Source organism: Oreochromis aureus, linkage group 3 (genome assembly GCF_013358895.1).
Source record: "Oreochromis aureus strain Israel breed Guangdong linkage group 3, ZZ_aureus, whole genome shotgun sequence".
NCBI classification, from domain to species: domain Eukaryota; kingdom Metazoa; phylum Chordata; class Actinopteri; order Cichliformes; family Cichlidae; genus Oreochromis; species Oreochromis aureus.
Genome location: NC_052944.1, coordinates 91,051,790 through 91,068,220, shown reverse-complemented (window position 1 = coordinate 91,068,220; position 16,431 = coordinate 91,051,790). Strand labels below are relative to the sequence as shown.

Genomic DNA, 16,431 nt, shown 5'->3' with positions numbered 1-16,431 from the left:
TGCTGGGAAACCTGACAAATAACAAGAACAAAATCTGAAATAAAAGCTGCCAAACAGCTGCACCACTGAGTCTACTGTTTTTTTTACAACATTCACCAAAGGTTTCATTTTCTTTTATGTGGTGAACGTCTCTGCTCTCACACACAAAAGGAAGGTGAATAAAGCCCCTCCCCCACATCACTCAAATGCAACAAGCCAGGAAACAAGATATTCTTCTTTTTCAGTAAAGAGAGACGATCAGACTGAGTTCAGACCAAACTAGCAGCTTCCTCTGAGTGAGTCCAGCTACAGGAGAGAAAAGTGGAAAACTCCAACACTGCTGCTTCAAGCTGCTGACGCTCCACACACTGAATGTGAGTTGGAGCAAAAACACGACTCAAAGCAAGTTTCAGTGAAGGTGGTAGAGGAGGGAGGGGAGCCAGGACTGACTGTACTTCCTGTCTGCTGTTTTCAGCTTCACTCACAGACTCAATGGCTTCCAGATCAGAGGAGGATCTCTGCTGTCCGGTCTGTCAGGAGGTCTTCAGAGATCCTGTTCTTCTGTCATGTAGCCACAGCTTCTGTAAAGACTGTCTGAAGAGATGGTGGAGAGAGAGACCAACACACGAGTGTCCAGTTTGTAAGGAAATATCAGTGCAAGAACCACCTTTAAACCGAGCTTTAAAGAACCTGTGTGAGTCGTTCTTACAGGAGAGAGATCAGAGAGCTTCAGAGGCTCTCTGCAGTCTGCACTTTGAGAAACTCAAACTCTTCTGTCTGGACCATCAGCAGCCAGTGTGTGTCGTCTGCTGTGCCTCAGAAAAACACACCAATCACAGATTCAGACCCATCGATGAAGTTGCACAACAACACAAGAAGGAACTTCAGGAAACTCTGGAGCCCTTAAAGAAGAAGTTAAAGGTTTGTGAAGAAGTTCAAGTGAAGTTTGATCAAACAGCAGAACACATTAAGGTCCAGGCCCGACACACAGAGAGGCAGATTAAGGAGCAGTTTAAGAAGCTTCATCAGTTTCTAGCAGAGGAAGAGGAGGCCAGGCTGGCTGCACTGAGGGAGGAAGAGGAGCAGAAGAGTGGGATGATGAAGGAGAAGATGGAGCCTCTGAGCAGAGAGATAGCAGCTCTTTCAGACACAGTCAGAGCCACAGAGGAGGAGCTGAGAGCTGAAGACGTCTCATTCCTGCACAACTACAAGGCTGCAGTGGAAAGAGTCCAGCGCTGCCCCCTGCTGGATGATCCACAGCTGCCCTCAGGAGCTCTGATAGACCAGGCCAAACACCTGGGCAACCTGACCTTCAACATCTGGAACAACATGAAGGACATGGTCTCCTACACTCCTCTCATCCTGGACCCAAACACTGCTCATCCAGACCTCATCCTGTCTGAAGATCTGACCAGTGTGAGACGAGCAAAGAGGCAGAAGCTTCCTGATAATCCAGAGAGGTTTGATCATTTCTGCTCTGTCCTGGGCTCTGAGGGCTTTAACTCAGGAACTCACAGCTGGGATGTCGAGGTTGGAGAGAGTACAATCTGGTTCCTGGGTATCTTAACAGAGTATATACAGAGGAAAAGAAACAGACTTTCTGGATTATGGGGAATAAGGTTCTATGAAGGTAAACACTACGCACTCTCACCATCAGCTCCTGTCACTGATCTCTCAGTAGAGAAGAAGTTCCAGAGGATCAGAGTGAATCTGGACTGGAACAGAGGAAAGCTGTCGTTCTCTGATCCTGATACTAACACACACATACACACCTTCACACACACTTTCACTCACAGGATGTTTCCATACATTGGAATTATGGGTAAATTGAAAGTGTGTCCAATGAAGGTGTCAGTGTCAGTGGAGCAGATGAGTTGAGGACGGTTTTTAATTATGTATCAAAAAGCCTCCTCGCATTTCACTTTTCATTGTTAGATTTGTAGTGGTAATTTCCTTATGCACCAATAGGTTTTCCACTTTGTTCTCAGTGTTTGCCGGGTGATGATGTCAATTGCTTTTAGGACAGTCCAGCGATAAAATGAGCGCAAGGATTATTAATCACATTTTCCATGAAAGTAGCAATTGCCACCTTACCTCTCTAACTCTAAGAGCCAATTCCCACATATAAGAAATAGGATGGCTATAAGTTTATTGTTCATTTTGGGAACTTTTTGGAAAGTGTCGGCAGGATTATTGCACTATAGACATACAGTACAGTGTTTTGTGAGTTTACTGACATTGTTAGTAGTCCTGTGTGAAAGCATGTGACTTTTCACTGTAGCCTTTGTCACATGGCAGAATTCTGTACTGCAGTTTGGTTATTTGACCACTAGAAAGCTCTGATGACCACTACTTGCTCATTTTGGCTGATATTTAAATATTAAACCTTTCAGTTGCTTGGGATATAGAGATATAGAAATATACAGTATATTTCTTCCTGCTTTAATTGGCACTGTGATATTTCATTCAACCAGAGGATTTTGTTGGTTATTTACGGTGTAATTGATTATTGGTGTATGATGTTGAAGATTAATAATTGTGGAATTTTGTCATGTAATAATAATTACTTTCCCTGTTTTCTTCTGTTATTTAGAACCACACATACCCCTCCATACCCTAACCGGGCATGCTAATTGCCATACACATGCCTGTTGTTCACTCAACTAAGATTCATTAAAGTACATATGGAATGAATCTCTTTGCCCTGGTCACTGACTGGAGTCCTTGTCCATGAAGGAGCTTTTACACCAGCAGCCCAAAGATAACTCTAACTTGTTTTACAAATTATTTGGCATTAAATCTATTCGGACCATCGTCTGATGGGCTGGTGGAGCAGCTGAATAAGACTTTAAAGTCCATGATTTGGAAGTTCATATACGAGCATGAACGTCATTCGGATCGCTGGTTAGACCGTCTGTTATTTTCAGTGTGGGAGGTGCCACGTGCCTCCTTGGGATTTTTTCCCTTTGAACTGCTGTTCAGCAGGAAACTGTGTGGGGCGTTCAACCTAATTATTGAAAGCTGGGAGTAAGGTCCAAGCTCTGCAAAGAGTTCAATCCAATATGTGTTGGACCTGAGAGCAAAACTCCATACACTGGAGAGGTTGTGATGGGAGAATTTACTCCAGGTTAAGCAGCGTCAGCAAAGCCTGTACAACAGAGGGGCTAGACTCAGTTTTCACCGGGAGACAAAGTGCTTTATTACTCTCTTCTTCTAGCTCAAAGTTACTCGTCAAGTGGCAAGGACCCTTTGTGGTCACACAGCGAGTGTTGACTATAAGGTTGCCCGGTCGGACAGGAGAGGGGCCACGCAGATTTATCACCTCAACCTCTCTAAAGCATGGAGACATGCTGAAACCACTTTTCTGGTGAGCCTGATTAAGGGGAGAGATGAGTTGGGGCCGGAGATGCTAAGTTCCATCATTCCTGCCTCCCTGCATTGTGATGACCATCTCACACATACTCCTAGAGCGGATGTTGCAACAGTGCTTTGCAGACGTGCCCCCCTCCCCATTGACCAGATGAATTTCGCTCATTGAATATAATTTTGAAATGCAACCCTACTTGACGGTACGTTCACGGCCCTCAACCGGTTAGGCATGGTCCGTTTTTTCAACACACTAGGGGGGTGGGCAGGTGTGGCAGCAGGTGGAGAAAACAGTAGCTATTGCATCCTGCAAAAGTTGCATCTGTTTGTTTGATTTTGTTTTTTGTTTTTTTATATGCATGATTAGGTTTGTCAAGATGGCTTGCCGTCAGCTGTTACCTGTTTTGTTTGTGGTAGCTTTGTTCACATGTTTTTTCTTCAAAAATGGCTCTACTCTTCTGGTGTATGACTTCCATCCCTTACAAAAAACCTGAGTCAGTGTTAAAGAGCAGTCCCGACTGGCCCCAGGGTGTGAGGATTTTCTCATCCCACCTGTGCTAGAGACCGAATCAATGGTCCTCTGCTTTGGTCCACCTTGCTTTCCCTCCAGGAAGAAAAGGCACAGAAGGTGAGGACTCTGTGGGGCTTGGCAGTGCTGTTACTGTGGGCCTGGACCGGAAGGGCCCAGGCCCCCTGCCCTTGATGGATTTCAGGGAACAGGAGTGCCTACTGGGGTGAGTGGGGTAGCTGGCCCCAGGAAGGGTGCACTTTGCCTCTACCCCTATTCCTTCCCTCCCCATCCCCAACTACCACTCTCTTCCTGCTCCATCACCCCCCACACACATGCAGGGCCTCTGTTTCTGTCCCGTTCTGTACCCCAATTTTATTCCACAACTTAGACACTTACATTACGAACACTCTCATTCAGTGTTGGGGAGTACTGGATTACATGTACCTCCGTTAGGTATTTAAAATACAAAATATGAGTAACTGTATTCCGTTACAGTTACCGTTTAAATAGGTGGTATTCAGAATACAGTTACTTTGTTGAAATGAATGGATTACATGGGGGTATTTTCCTGTTTCGTATGGTAGGCTGTCCCCTCTTTATTTTTGGTAATTCCACGCCGGTGGAAACAAACAAAACACGCATTAAGAGGCGCTAAATCCTGTGTCTCAATCTCACGGCTCATGTCACCTCTACTTTCGGCCCGCAAAATGACGTGAAGAAATATTTTTAAAAATTATTATTCAAAAAATAATTTAATATGAAGGCAATAGGCAGAGTGTTGCAGGCATAGTGCTAAAGAATGTAGCCTCATGGGCAGTGTAGTCCATGCTGCAGGGAGAATGGACTGCCATACCCGTTATGTGTCTGTGAGCGAGGGAGGGAAAAAAAGGAGAGTGGAAAAGTACGAGTTGTCATCGAGCAGAAACAGGAGCTGGAAGCGTGTAAATATAAAAATAACCACTGCAGCCAAAAAGAGTGGCTGACGAGCCCAGTTGTAAGTAAGCTATTGAGACTCAACTGTACACTGTGTTCGTGTTTTCCTCCCAAACAATAAGTTCTGTTGGAGAAGCCTTTCAACGCCTCTCTCTGTCTCTCACTAGCAAACTTGACCCAGACAACAAAGTAAAGCTAGTTTTCAGCTACGAGCCCGACATGAACCCGACGTATTAGCCGGAGGTCCCTTTACTACGGCTCGGAGCCATACTGTACTTTCTGACAGGGCCCTTATGACCACTGATGCTGTTAAAACACTGCCCATTTGAAAAATGGTCATCAATGACAAGACTTTACATTTGGACAAGTTCTTTACATTGAAAACATCTCACTGGAGGAGATTATTGATCTGTTAACAAGTAATAAATCACCAGGTACTGACGGTCTGAGTTCTGAATTTTACAAAGACTTCTCCAACGAGCTGTCACATTTTCTTTATTAGGTCTTCACAAAAGGTTAAGCAAATGAACAGCTACCCACTACCATGTGTCAAGGGTTAACTACACTGATTCCTAAACCTAAAAAAGGTCAAACATGACTACAATGTTTGCTCTTGTTTTGACCCATGGAATAAAGATGGTCCTAATTCTAGATATTCCAGAACTAATAAATAGGGGTGGGTTTTAAAAAATATATATTTTCAGTTGGCTCGGTGGTTAGCACCATTTACTCACAGCAAGAAGGTTCTTGAGTTCAATTCTACCAAGCAGTGTCTTTCTGTGTGAAGTTGCATGTTCTCCCCATCATCAATTCTGATGCATTGGTGGGTCCGCGCTTTGTGTTAATGTCTTTGTGCAGAATCTGTGTAACTGCTCTTGTTTGGTGGTTGTTGAAATTTTGTGAGGTTTAACCTGAGATTCTAGGGTTTCGGGCAAAATAAATTTATATTTAAAAGTCGATTCAGGATTTTAATGAATTGATATCGCATTATTCAACCTAGAATCAATTTTAATCAGAAAATGCCACCCCTACTCTCAACCAACTTTCAGCTTCATGGTTCTGCTGTGACACTGTGTGGGATTTCTGAAATGACCCTAATCTCACTGAAAAGCGCAGAGTTGCTGCTTTCAGGAACATCTGGAATTTTTTCAGGTTTTACAGATGTTTAAAAACAGTTGCACGATTCCTGTCTAAAGCCAGTAACAGGTTAGGATTTAGAGGCTTAAGCATTCCCATACTTTAACAAACTGTACAGTGCCCTGAATCATGGGGACAAATGACAAGCAGAGACTCCATAATCCTTCCCCACTTGTTCCTCCTAACAACTATGTCTGTTCCTAGAACCACGTCTGAGCTTATTTGCTTTTTTCCCATTTAACAGCTTGATTTTCCTAATGATTTGCATGTTGGTAAAGCAGAATCATCTTTGCGTAACCTTGCTTATGTTTCTTTAAGCATCAAGGCACATCATTTACAGAATACCTGGTTTTAAAGGCGCATAGGTATGGTCACATGACAAAAAATACCATTATATTTAGTTTTGGGAGTGACACCACTTCCAGAACTACATGTAGTTGTTTTTTGTAAATAAAAGTCTTTGAAACATGAGCATTATAAAATGCTTGTTGGTCAATGTATCATAGAAACATGTTAAATAAAAGTGTAACACTTTGGTGCTACTGCAAAAACATTTAATGACTGTATAGACTCAGAAAACCTGTTGCCTCAAAGGTTTTATAGAACATATCTACATGTCCACTTGTTACCTTTCTGAAAATTACAGATAGGGCAGCTTGAAGATATCAAACATTTACATGTACAGTATTCTGTGTGAAGCTTTAAATTGGAACATTTCCATATTCAGCAATTTTTTTTGCAAGATCTCCAATTAGAGAAGGTAAGGTGATAATCAGTAAACTGGTTTTGCATTTGATCAAAGCTCAGAACATACAATAATAGTTTAGATAAAAGTGTGTTTCTACAGAGAGGTCACTCCCTTCTGGTTTCCTCATTTGACAGTAAAATATATGAAAAGAACAAACAAAGACCTTCTTAAAAGTCAACTTCAGTCAACAGAGGAGAAGATAAGCTGTCAGGTAGGATATGCATCATTAATGCTAAATTTAAATTCTTGTACATTTTTATATTCTAAACATTATTCTAAAACCTATTAATGATTATTTAAACCATTTTTTAAAGACACAATAGATTTGAAAAAATTCAAAACTCATTTCATATATTTATTTTGTATATGTATATAAATTATATACTAAGAAACCTAGACTGGAGATAAGAAACCTTAAATAAATATCTTTGATAATAATTATGGTACAATATTAATCATGATGACTACATCTATTATACAGAAGCAAAGAATGGAAGAAACCTGTTTACTGCTCATCCTGCTGCTCTCAGGTCAGTGATATTAATATTGCAAACATTTGAACTGAAGCTTATAAACACACAGAGACTGACTGATGTCATTTGGGTAATCAGATTACATATACAGTTTTTTTTAACACATCAACCAGTTAGAAAATCTTTATCTCCTCCTACCACAACACCTGCATTCATTTTAAATTATGTTCCTTTTTATTAAAAAAAAAAGATTTATAGAATGACTTATCGAAGCCATTTACATAAAAGCTATTCATTCTATTTTTAATGTTTTGGCTGCTGATACAACGTCATTCCCCAACTTTGGGAATGAATAAGATTTTTTTTCTTCACTTATTTTCTGCCTTATTCTTATTATTACTGTTATTAACAACAAGCTAGTTTTTTCCTAGTGTCGGTCCCAAGCCCAGATAAAATGGCGAGAGTTGCATAAGGAATGGTACCGACACCAGTGCTGTTAATGGTTCCATTACAAACTGCTGAGCTTAAACAAATCCGGAGAACAAGGGAAGGTGTGTAAATAGAGAGAGGTAAAGGCAGTATGGTGTGTGAGAGTAAGGATTTTAAATATAGGGACTATGACTGTAAAGGAAAAGAACTGGCTGATATGTTGCAGAGAATGAAGGTATATACATTGGTACTGGTATTAAATAAATTAAGTTATGTAAGCTTGTGAAAAAACAGTGCTGCCAAATTAAATTGTTTTAATTAATTTTTTCAAGATGGTGCTAGTGTTCGTGGCCAGCCATCTAACTCTGTCCCTTCGAGTGATATTGTTTGTTTTATTCGTCGTAAAAGATGCTAACTCTCTGTATGTCTATAACCGCCAATCGCTTTTGGATTTAAGATTCCCCTGTTTAACAAGTGAACCTTAATGCAATCATGGAAATCAGATATTTCGCCCTCCACCGTTTCTGCCCGGTGTTCCTGTCCCAGCCTGCCTCTGCTTTGCCTCGAAGCTACCCCAATCAACAAGGCGTTGCCGACACTGGGGAAGACCAAGCGGTCGACTAGTGAGACTGAAGGCTGCCTTCTTATGTCCTGGGAATGACCAATACTGTGATGTGGCCAGATTTGACTACATCAAACACTGGACCTCTCTGACCATGACGTACCCCTGTCTGGTTCCTGTTGCTGGGATTACTGAAAAATAACCCATGCCTGTGGCTTCCTCGACATCATCGGAGAGGAGTAAGCATCCAGAACTTGGAGAAGCCTTGCTGGGCCCCTATTTACACTACTAAGTCCTCGACTTCACTAAGGATTAGCCTTCCCGACGTTCATTCGTTAGCTAACAAAACCTTTATTTTAAAGGACTTTTTTACTTATTTTTACATTTTTACTTTTTTACTTATCTCCTAACGGAAACTTGGCTGAGAGCTCAATTGTTTTACGAACTCTTATTTAAATTTGCTGAGGACGGGAAAACAGGGGGTGGAGTTGCGGCTGTCCTCAGGAAAAAGCTAACATTTAAACAACTTTCAACAAACTTCTACTCAAGCGTCGAAATCCTAGTTTTTGAATTGGGGAACCCCCGCCCAACACTCATTGGAATAATAAAGACACCCTGAAAATATAACAAAGATTTGATTTGAGATTTTTCTACTTTCTTAGCAGGAATCATCCTAAGTTATGATCAAATTTTAAACACCTCCACTCCCACAGAATCGCTATTCAAATGTCTTGACGAAAGTCTAGTAAGGTAATTTCCTGTCACATGTGGAGGGTCGCCCATTTTTTGCAGTTTGTTTACTTATTGAAAAGTGAGTGGGTGGGAGCGAAGTTTCACTGAAAACCCAGGAACACCGGCCATAAACTGTTGACCATTACCAGTATTATTAGCATCACAGTAAATATACTAATTTTCTTTAGATTTCAATATTTTCCAAGTCATTTTATTGACATGCCGTGCCACCGTGCCTTGGCACGGTGGTTAGCACTGTTGCCACACAGCAAGAAGGTCCTGAGTTCAATTCCACCATCAGGCCGGGGTCTTTCTGTGTGGAGTTTGCATGTTCTCCCCGTGTTTGCGTGGGTTCTCTCCGGGTACTCCGGCTTCCTCCCACCGTCCAAAGACATGCAGTTTGAGGGAATAGGTTAATTGGATAATCCAAATTGTCACTAGGTGTGAATGTGAGCGTGAATGGTTGTCTGTCCCTGTGTGTTGGCCCTGCGACAGACTGGCGACCTGTCCAGGGTGTACCCCGCCTTTCGCCCTATGACAGCTGGCATAGGCTCCAGCGCCCCCCGCGACCCTGGAAAGGATAAGCGAATGGATGGATGGATGGATGCCAGAAAACCAATTCTAAGCAGAACTAGTAGCTAACGCTTAATAAGCAAATACATCGGTAAGCTAACTCAGCTGCTTCTCTAAGTCAGCTGACTGATTTCACTACGGTACCTAAGACACACAAGTTTTTAACCTATATACAGAGTTTTATTCTGAGGTATTTAATTTTGTCCCCTTTTTGATACATTGCTTATCTTCGTGTACAGACATTAAAACAAAATATAATCTTTTCAAATTTAAGGGGAAAGACTTCATGAAGACTCCAGAACTCATCATAAAAAGGCCAAGAGTAATGGTTAGCTACACTAAACTTCAGATAACTCTTATGATTCCTTCATCAGGGTCATCATTATCTTCTCCATGCACCTTGGAAGTAGCAGAAGTTGTGCCAGAAATATTTGTTGTTTTCAGCTTACTTAGAAGTGACAGCTGCGTTAATGCTGAACAGAAAAGCTTATGAGATCTCAATACAATACACTACATGGGACTATTAACAATAACACTATACACACACTCGACACACCTAAACTGAAGAGACTGAAAAGAACTCTGAACTATGAAACTGAGTACGAGGACTGACAAACATGGACTATTGGAATTTCTTACTGTGAAACATTAAATGACTGTTTATGGTTTTGTTTCACGTAAATGTTAATCAAGCAGATATTGGAAAATAAGGGGAAAAAGTGATATAGTTTATATAGATTTTATAGTTTTAACAGTTTATTGTCTCATTAGTCAACACAGTTATTCAGATATTCAACAATACATATCATGTCTTTGGCATTTGATATTCTTTTTTAAATGACTGATTTTAATATGTTTTGAATATTAACAGTGCAGTGTTTTTATTGGTGTCAGCCAAGAAAATACTGTGGAACTGATGAAATGTACTTAAGCTGTTAAATTTAGTAGCACTCTCTGCAATTGAGGCAAGCAGTTGTGTTAAACTTTTTACATTTTGTCTGATATGCTTTATGAGTTTTGAATGTCTAGATCTTTGAGTTTTGTGTAATTAAAAAAAATTACAAAAATGAACAATAAATATGGACTTTTAGCCTAAAGAGATAAAGTGACTCTTTTGTATGCATTCCTTTTAAGTTACGTTCTAATGTTGCAATACTAAGTACTATTATAGTAAATACTATAACAAATGATTTATACTTGGCAACTTCCTGCCTCTGGTAAACCTTCATTAAGTGTGCCTCTGCCAAGAGACACACTTATTACTATTCGTCGGATTTATTATTATTATTATTATTATTATTACTATTATTCAGTTTCCGCCTGAAATTGCTTCATATATGTTACCTCATTTTGTGCGGCTGGATCTGGAATGATGTGCTATGACTTTTGGTGTTTATGACTTTTATAGTTTTTTAAATATTTTGATTTTAGTGCAAATTTGGGCCAATTTCTAGGCTCCTGAGAAAGATTCTACTTTTGGCCCCATAGAAACAGACTTCATTTGTGGTGTGCTGGCTCTCTCTAGTGGTATACCCGGAGTAGTACAGCCAAAAAGGTTTATGCTTGGGGGGAAACTCCATATCCCACAATTCATAGCACACCTCTACAGAGTAAACAATGGCGGCCACCACTTCGTTTTATATGTCTTTTATTAGTATTTCTAGGTCACAAAATAAACTTTTAAGATATTTTCAGGCGAGAATGTAGGTGTGTAAACTTCAAATATCTGCTCGTTTTATCAAGACATCCCATATTAGCGACAGTTCTCTTACGTGTTGCTGATAGCCGGCTAGCTAGCTAGGGTCTAGCTAAGGGTCGCTAGCGGCGCTAGCTAGCGACCCTTCGTGAAAAAGCACCCAGGCTTGGCTTATAGTGACGCGGCTGAAACTCGTTTCAACACCCGATCGCTCGCCAACAGTCTGTGTTTTAGCTGGACTTATTTTTCGTTTATATGGGCCAATGATGCTAGAAACCGAAGGCAGGAGCGTGAGGTGAACTGAATTTCAGGTAAGAAGTTATGAACTGCACTCTATTCGGGTCAGATATAAACCAAGTTTAGGTGTAGTTTATTTTCGTTGTGCTGACCTTTTACAATCGTACTGGGTGCTAGCTAGCACGACGGGAGTTTCTTTACACCTGTGTGCGCGCTAAGTTACTGACGTTGGACTTTATTTTATTCATAAGGGTTAGTTCGTAGAGTTGCCGTACAAACGGAATCGTCCCACATTCAGAGAAAATATTACGATTTATTCTGTTGTTACGAAGCCTCCCCTGTCATTCTCTGTTGCAACTTCAATCATGAAACTGATCAATGATCGGCTTTTCGCTCTTGTTTGTTTATTGCGCTAAACAACAGCAGCACGTTTAAGCTTGATTCGCTGTTGTTAGAATTCATTTGCTTTTAATTTCTAGTATCAGCTGATGTTTGCTGGAGCCACAGCTGTAAAAACGGCTGGTCCAAACCAGATGTCCTTACTGAATCATCAGAGCTGAACAGGTGATGGAGAAACAGGTTTACCCTTTAGGTGACATGAATGAGTTGAAGGGAAATTATAAACTGTTTCTGAGAGACAAATAAACACCAAGCTCCTTTTTTTGTGTAGCTGACAGCTGGTAACTGTGCAGGGCCGGATCTAGCAAAGCTTTTGCCAGGGGGGCAGGTAGGGCATTAACAGAGAAAGGTGGACACAAAGATATACTTTTCTTTCTTACTCTCATATAAAATATTTAGCTTTTATTAAATAGTTATCTGAATCTTACAACGAAAGTTTGTATAATAATACACAAGATTGGCTGTAGACCATTGTTCATCATTCAGAACACTGTGTAAAAATAACAAAAAACAAAAAGTGAATGTGAAAGTGCATAAATATTTATTTTACGTGTTTGATGTGTGTGGTGTGGCGTGGTCTGCAGTGCCGTTGCAGGGGAGGTGGACCCACCTGAGCGGCATCGGCAATCACGCCTCTCGGGCATAGTCTGTGCTCTCTCGGCTGTTTTTTGGGTGTGTGTCGGGCTGTGAGTTGAAAAGCTACAGCCGGCTGTGTGGGTAAACAAACCATGTGTGAAAAGTGGTCCATAACGTAATGCTTCAAAGCGTGTTCATGCAAACATTGTCGGGTCTGCTGTGGTACAATGGGACTTCTGCTCATGCAAATCGGGGCTGTACGAAGTAACTTCATCTTTACCCAAAACTGTAAGCTGTCATCTGTGAGGCGCGAGCGGTGTTTGTTTTTACCATAGTTCATGGTGGAGAATGGCTGCTCTGCTGAGTTTTGCTGTCTGTAGCCGTATGAATGGCAAACTACACTGATTAGCAGCGGCATAGGCACACTTAAAATTTCTTCTGAAATTTGCGCTTTCTAGTTTAGTATAACTATTTGAATGTTTTTCATTTTTCAGTCTTTTTCAGTGATTCATCTAACAGCCCAGTTTCCACAATAAAACCTTTTTATTTTTCTCAGGAGGACTTTCCACTCTTCCTCCCCACTCCAGAGAATACCACTTTGTGAATCAGCTGATGACCTGGACTAAAGCTCAGAGTTACTGCAGAGAACACTTCACTGACTTGGTCACCATCTACAACAGCGACATCAACCAGCTGCTTCTCTCAATGTCACCAAGGATTAATGCCTTGTCTTGGATAGGACTCTATGATGATCGTTACAGCTGGAAGTGGTCCATGGAGGGAGAACTTTTTTATGTTGGCAGTACACATGAATTTTTGATCTGGGCTAACGGCCAACCAGACTGTGTAAATGCAAAGGAATACTGTGTGGCTCTTCAGGGACAAACACAGATGAATGATAGACCCTGTGGAGATTCTTACCCTTTCCTGTGTTACAATGGTAGGAAAATAGATTTGTTGCCATAGTTATCCCTACAACTTTATGAGATTCATAACATTTGTTTCAAAATTCTTTGTTTCTTTTAATCTTTTACAGCCAAGAATACAAGTTATATCTTAGTGATGGAGAGTCGCTCCTGGTCAGCGGCTCAGTCGTACTGCAGGACATACCGCACAGACCTGACCAGTATAAGAAGCAAAGAGGAGAAATCCAACATCACGCTCACTTTGAATGGATCAGGGGTTCAGTATGTGTGGATTGGTCTCTACAGGGATCCCTGGGCCTTCTGGTCTGACAACACAACCTCAACATTCACTAACTGGAGGTCTTCTGTGCCTGATAACTACCTTTCAAACCAATACTGTGGAGCATTTAATTTAATGTCAGGGAAATGGGATGATGACTTTTGTACAAGCAGTAACTATGTTTTCTGTTTCACAGGTGAGGTCCAGAATGCAAACACTGTAAGATCCTGTCATCATGTAAAACACTAATGTTTGTGTTTTTATATGTGGTTCATTTTTAGCAGTGGCAAAGCAAACAGTGGTGAAAATGAAGCTTCAGTCAGAGGCAGACATGCACAGCACAGCGATCCAGCAGCAGGTTTCACAGCAGGTCAGCAGTTCAGTCACCAACACAAACTTGACACAAGTTCAAACTATGCTTCATGTTTTTCATAATCTGCACATTTTGTCCAGCTGTCAGGCCTCATGCTGTCAGAAGGACTGACAGACTTCAGGATTCGTTGGAGGAAAGTCCAGAGTTACCATGACGACCAGTTAAAGAAGCAGGATGTGGACGGTGGCTGCAAAACTGAAGTCTGACTGGACTGAACCACTTCATGTGTGAAGTTAATAACATGCTGTGCTGAGCTGTCTCATCCTTTAAATCTTTCAATATTTCAGAGTGTAAAGTTCCACCAACAGCTCATTTGTTCAGCTGCAGTTGTAGTTTGGTAGAAATTCTTTAATCAGAGGTCCACTCACTAGTTTTCCTGATAGACTCTAGTCTCTTGTTTTGTTTTGCAGCGTCTCTTTCAACACTTTAGACTGTCCTTCTGTGGACGTCACTGCACAGGCTTTGTCTGTGTGCAGTTTATTGGGATCCATAGTTCTGTTTCATTGTGACAGCAACCTCTGCTGACTTACACAAATGATAGAGAAGAAAGTGAGCAGAGCCAGAGATCTGCTTGAGGAGGTCAGGGAGGACAAGAAAACATTGCACTGTTTATGTCCTGTTTCTACTTCTACTGTTTGATAACTGAAACAGCCATAAATGAGACCATAACAGTCCCAAACCTTACCTGATATAAATTTGGAGCATCACTTTCAATGCATGCTGGATGGCCTCGTATCTGACACTTTAACTTTACTGTCACTTTGGAGGAGCAGACAAAGTCACAGAGACCTAACTGTAGTAAGTAGAGCAGATGATGGGTAAAGTTTGTGCTGGTGTTGCCATAGTTACTGTTGTGATCTTAGTTTTTGACTTGCATTTTCTCCTGTGTTGACATGTTTGTCTAGTTTTTGTTTTTGTAGCTTTCAGCTTTCTTCAATGTAATATTTTAAAGGGTTTTTATGTGTTCTGTGGTTTAAGTCATGTTTTTGTGTGCTACAAGTAATAGTAAAGCTATTTGGTTGAAAATGATACATCTATGTAGGCAAGTATAGAAAAAGTAATACAATGCAAGAGATACGTATTTAAAAAAATATGGAAACATGCAGGTTTATCAGTTTTTTATTGCCTTGTTCAGCTCCTTTTCTTATTTAATAATATTATTTGACTATAGAACATTTACATCTTGCCAATATTGACAATTTTGTTTGTTTCATTACCTTAGCTGGAATGAAGTCATGAAAATAAGGACTATTTTTCTATTTGTAAATGAATGAGTACTTTGTGGGTTTTTACACTGAGTAATAAATCAGGTAACATTGTTACAGATCCATGAACGTAACAATTTTTGACGCTAAAGTTTTTTGTTTCCTTGTTTTTTTCTCTCTGTAAGTTTGAGGTTGCTGTTAAAATCAGAGGTATACAAATGTAAAAGGCCTGAATGTGATTTCTACAATCTAAAAAAGAGCAGCTCTATCGGAAACAGGAAGGTTGAGAAAAGAGAGCTGACTGAAAACTCCAGAGAAACTTATCCATGTTTAGTTATACTGTGTTGGGAAGTATGTTATACTAGTGATGGGTCCTGCAACACTGACGCACCGACACATGTATCAAGCTCACCTAGCGAAGCCTGTATCGGTGCGTGCGTCGCTTTAAGAAAAAGTCACGTGATCGATACAACTGCTGTATCGCTCATTGCCAACGCGCCAAACTGTGTTTAAAAAGTACCGCATCCGCATCTGTCAATGGAATGAGTCGCCACAAAAAAACACGAAATTACTCTCGCAAAGATTAAAAAAAAAAATAAAAATACACATCTCTCCATAACAAAATGGAGCCCGAAAGAAAAAGAAATGTTTCTGCTGTGTGGGATCATTTTGATCTTTTAACTGCAAATACACTGAAAAAAGAAAATAGGTGAACCAGCTTAATTGAATTATTTCAATTGGTAACACCTAATTTAATTAAGTTCTTTGAAATGAAGTTAATACAGTAGATAAATCAGTTGTGTTACTCTAATGTATTAACTTCATTTCAAAGAACTTAATTAAATTAGGTGTTACCAATTGAAATAATTCAATTAAGTTGGTTCTTTTTTCAGTGTAAGGTAAGTGTTTGCCTGTCTTTGTTTCAGTGTAATCTATCAGAATAGGAAAAACAACAATGTGACTTGAAGTGTAAATTATTTATTTCATTTAATGCAGGTTAAATGTCGCATCTGTTCTGCGGCGCTTTTTTACACAAACAAAAGCACCTCTTCAATGTTTAGGCATTACAGAGCCAAACATGAAAATGAGGAGACAAACACCGAGAATGAACACAGGTCGGCCTATATAGACACTGAACAGCTATATCATTTTTTTTTTTTTTTATTAATATGTGTTTTATTATTTTGAAATCAAGCATCTAGGAAGACTGTTCTGGACCAGGCAGTCCTGAAGTTTATTATAAGGGACTGCCAACCCCTTAGTATTGTGGAGAGTGTCGGAGAGAAACATTCCAAGATCAGAGGATCCTTTAACGTA

The 16,431-nt window shown here is 40.4% G+C and overlaps 1 protein-coding gene across 2 annotated transcripts in view; it reads left to right on the top strand.

Annotated features, from left to right (window-relative positions):
• Nucleotides 1–213: 213 nt before the first annotated feature.
• The window catches only part of LOC116321499 (tripartite motif-containing protein 35-like), a 31,147-nt gene continuing 14,929 nt past the window's right edge, over nucleotides 214–16,431 (top strand). The window contains exons 1-2 of one of the 2 annotated variants that reach the window (XM_039608810.1): nucleotides 214–353; nucleotides 455–1,439. In XM_039608810.1, coding sequence (XP_039464744.1) covers nucleotides 472–1,439 — 968 coding nt within the window. In that variant the 5' untranslated portion in view covers nucleotides 214–353; nucleotides 455–471. Of the gene's footprint in view, nucleotides 354–454; nucleotides 1,975–16,431 lie in introns of those variants that run through there. The other variant, XM_039608809.1, reaches the window with a different exon arrangement.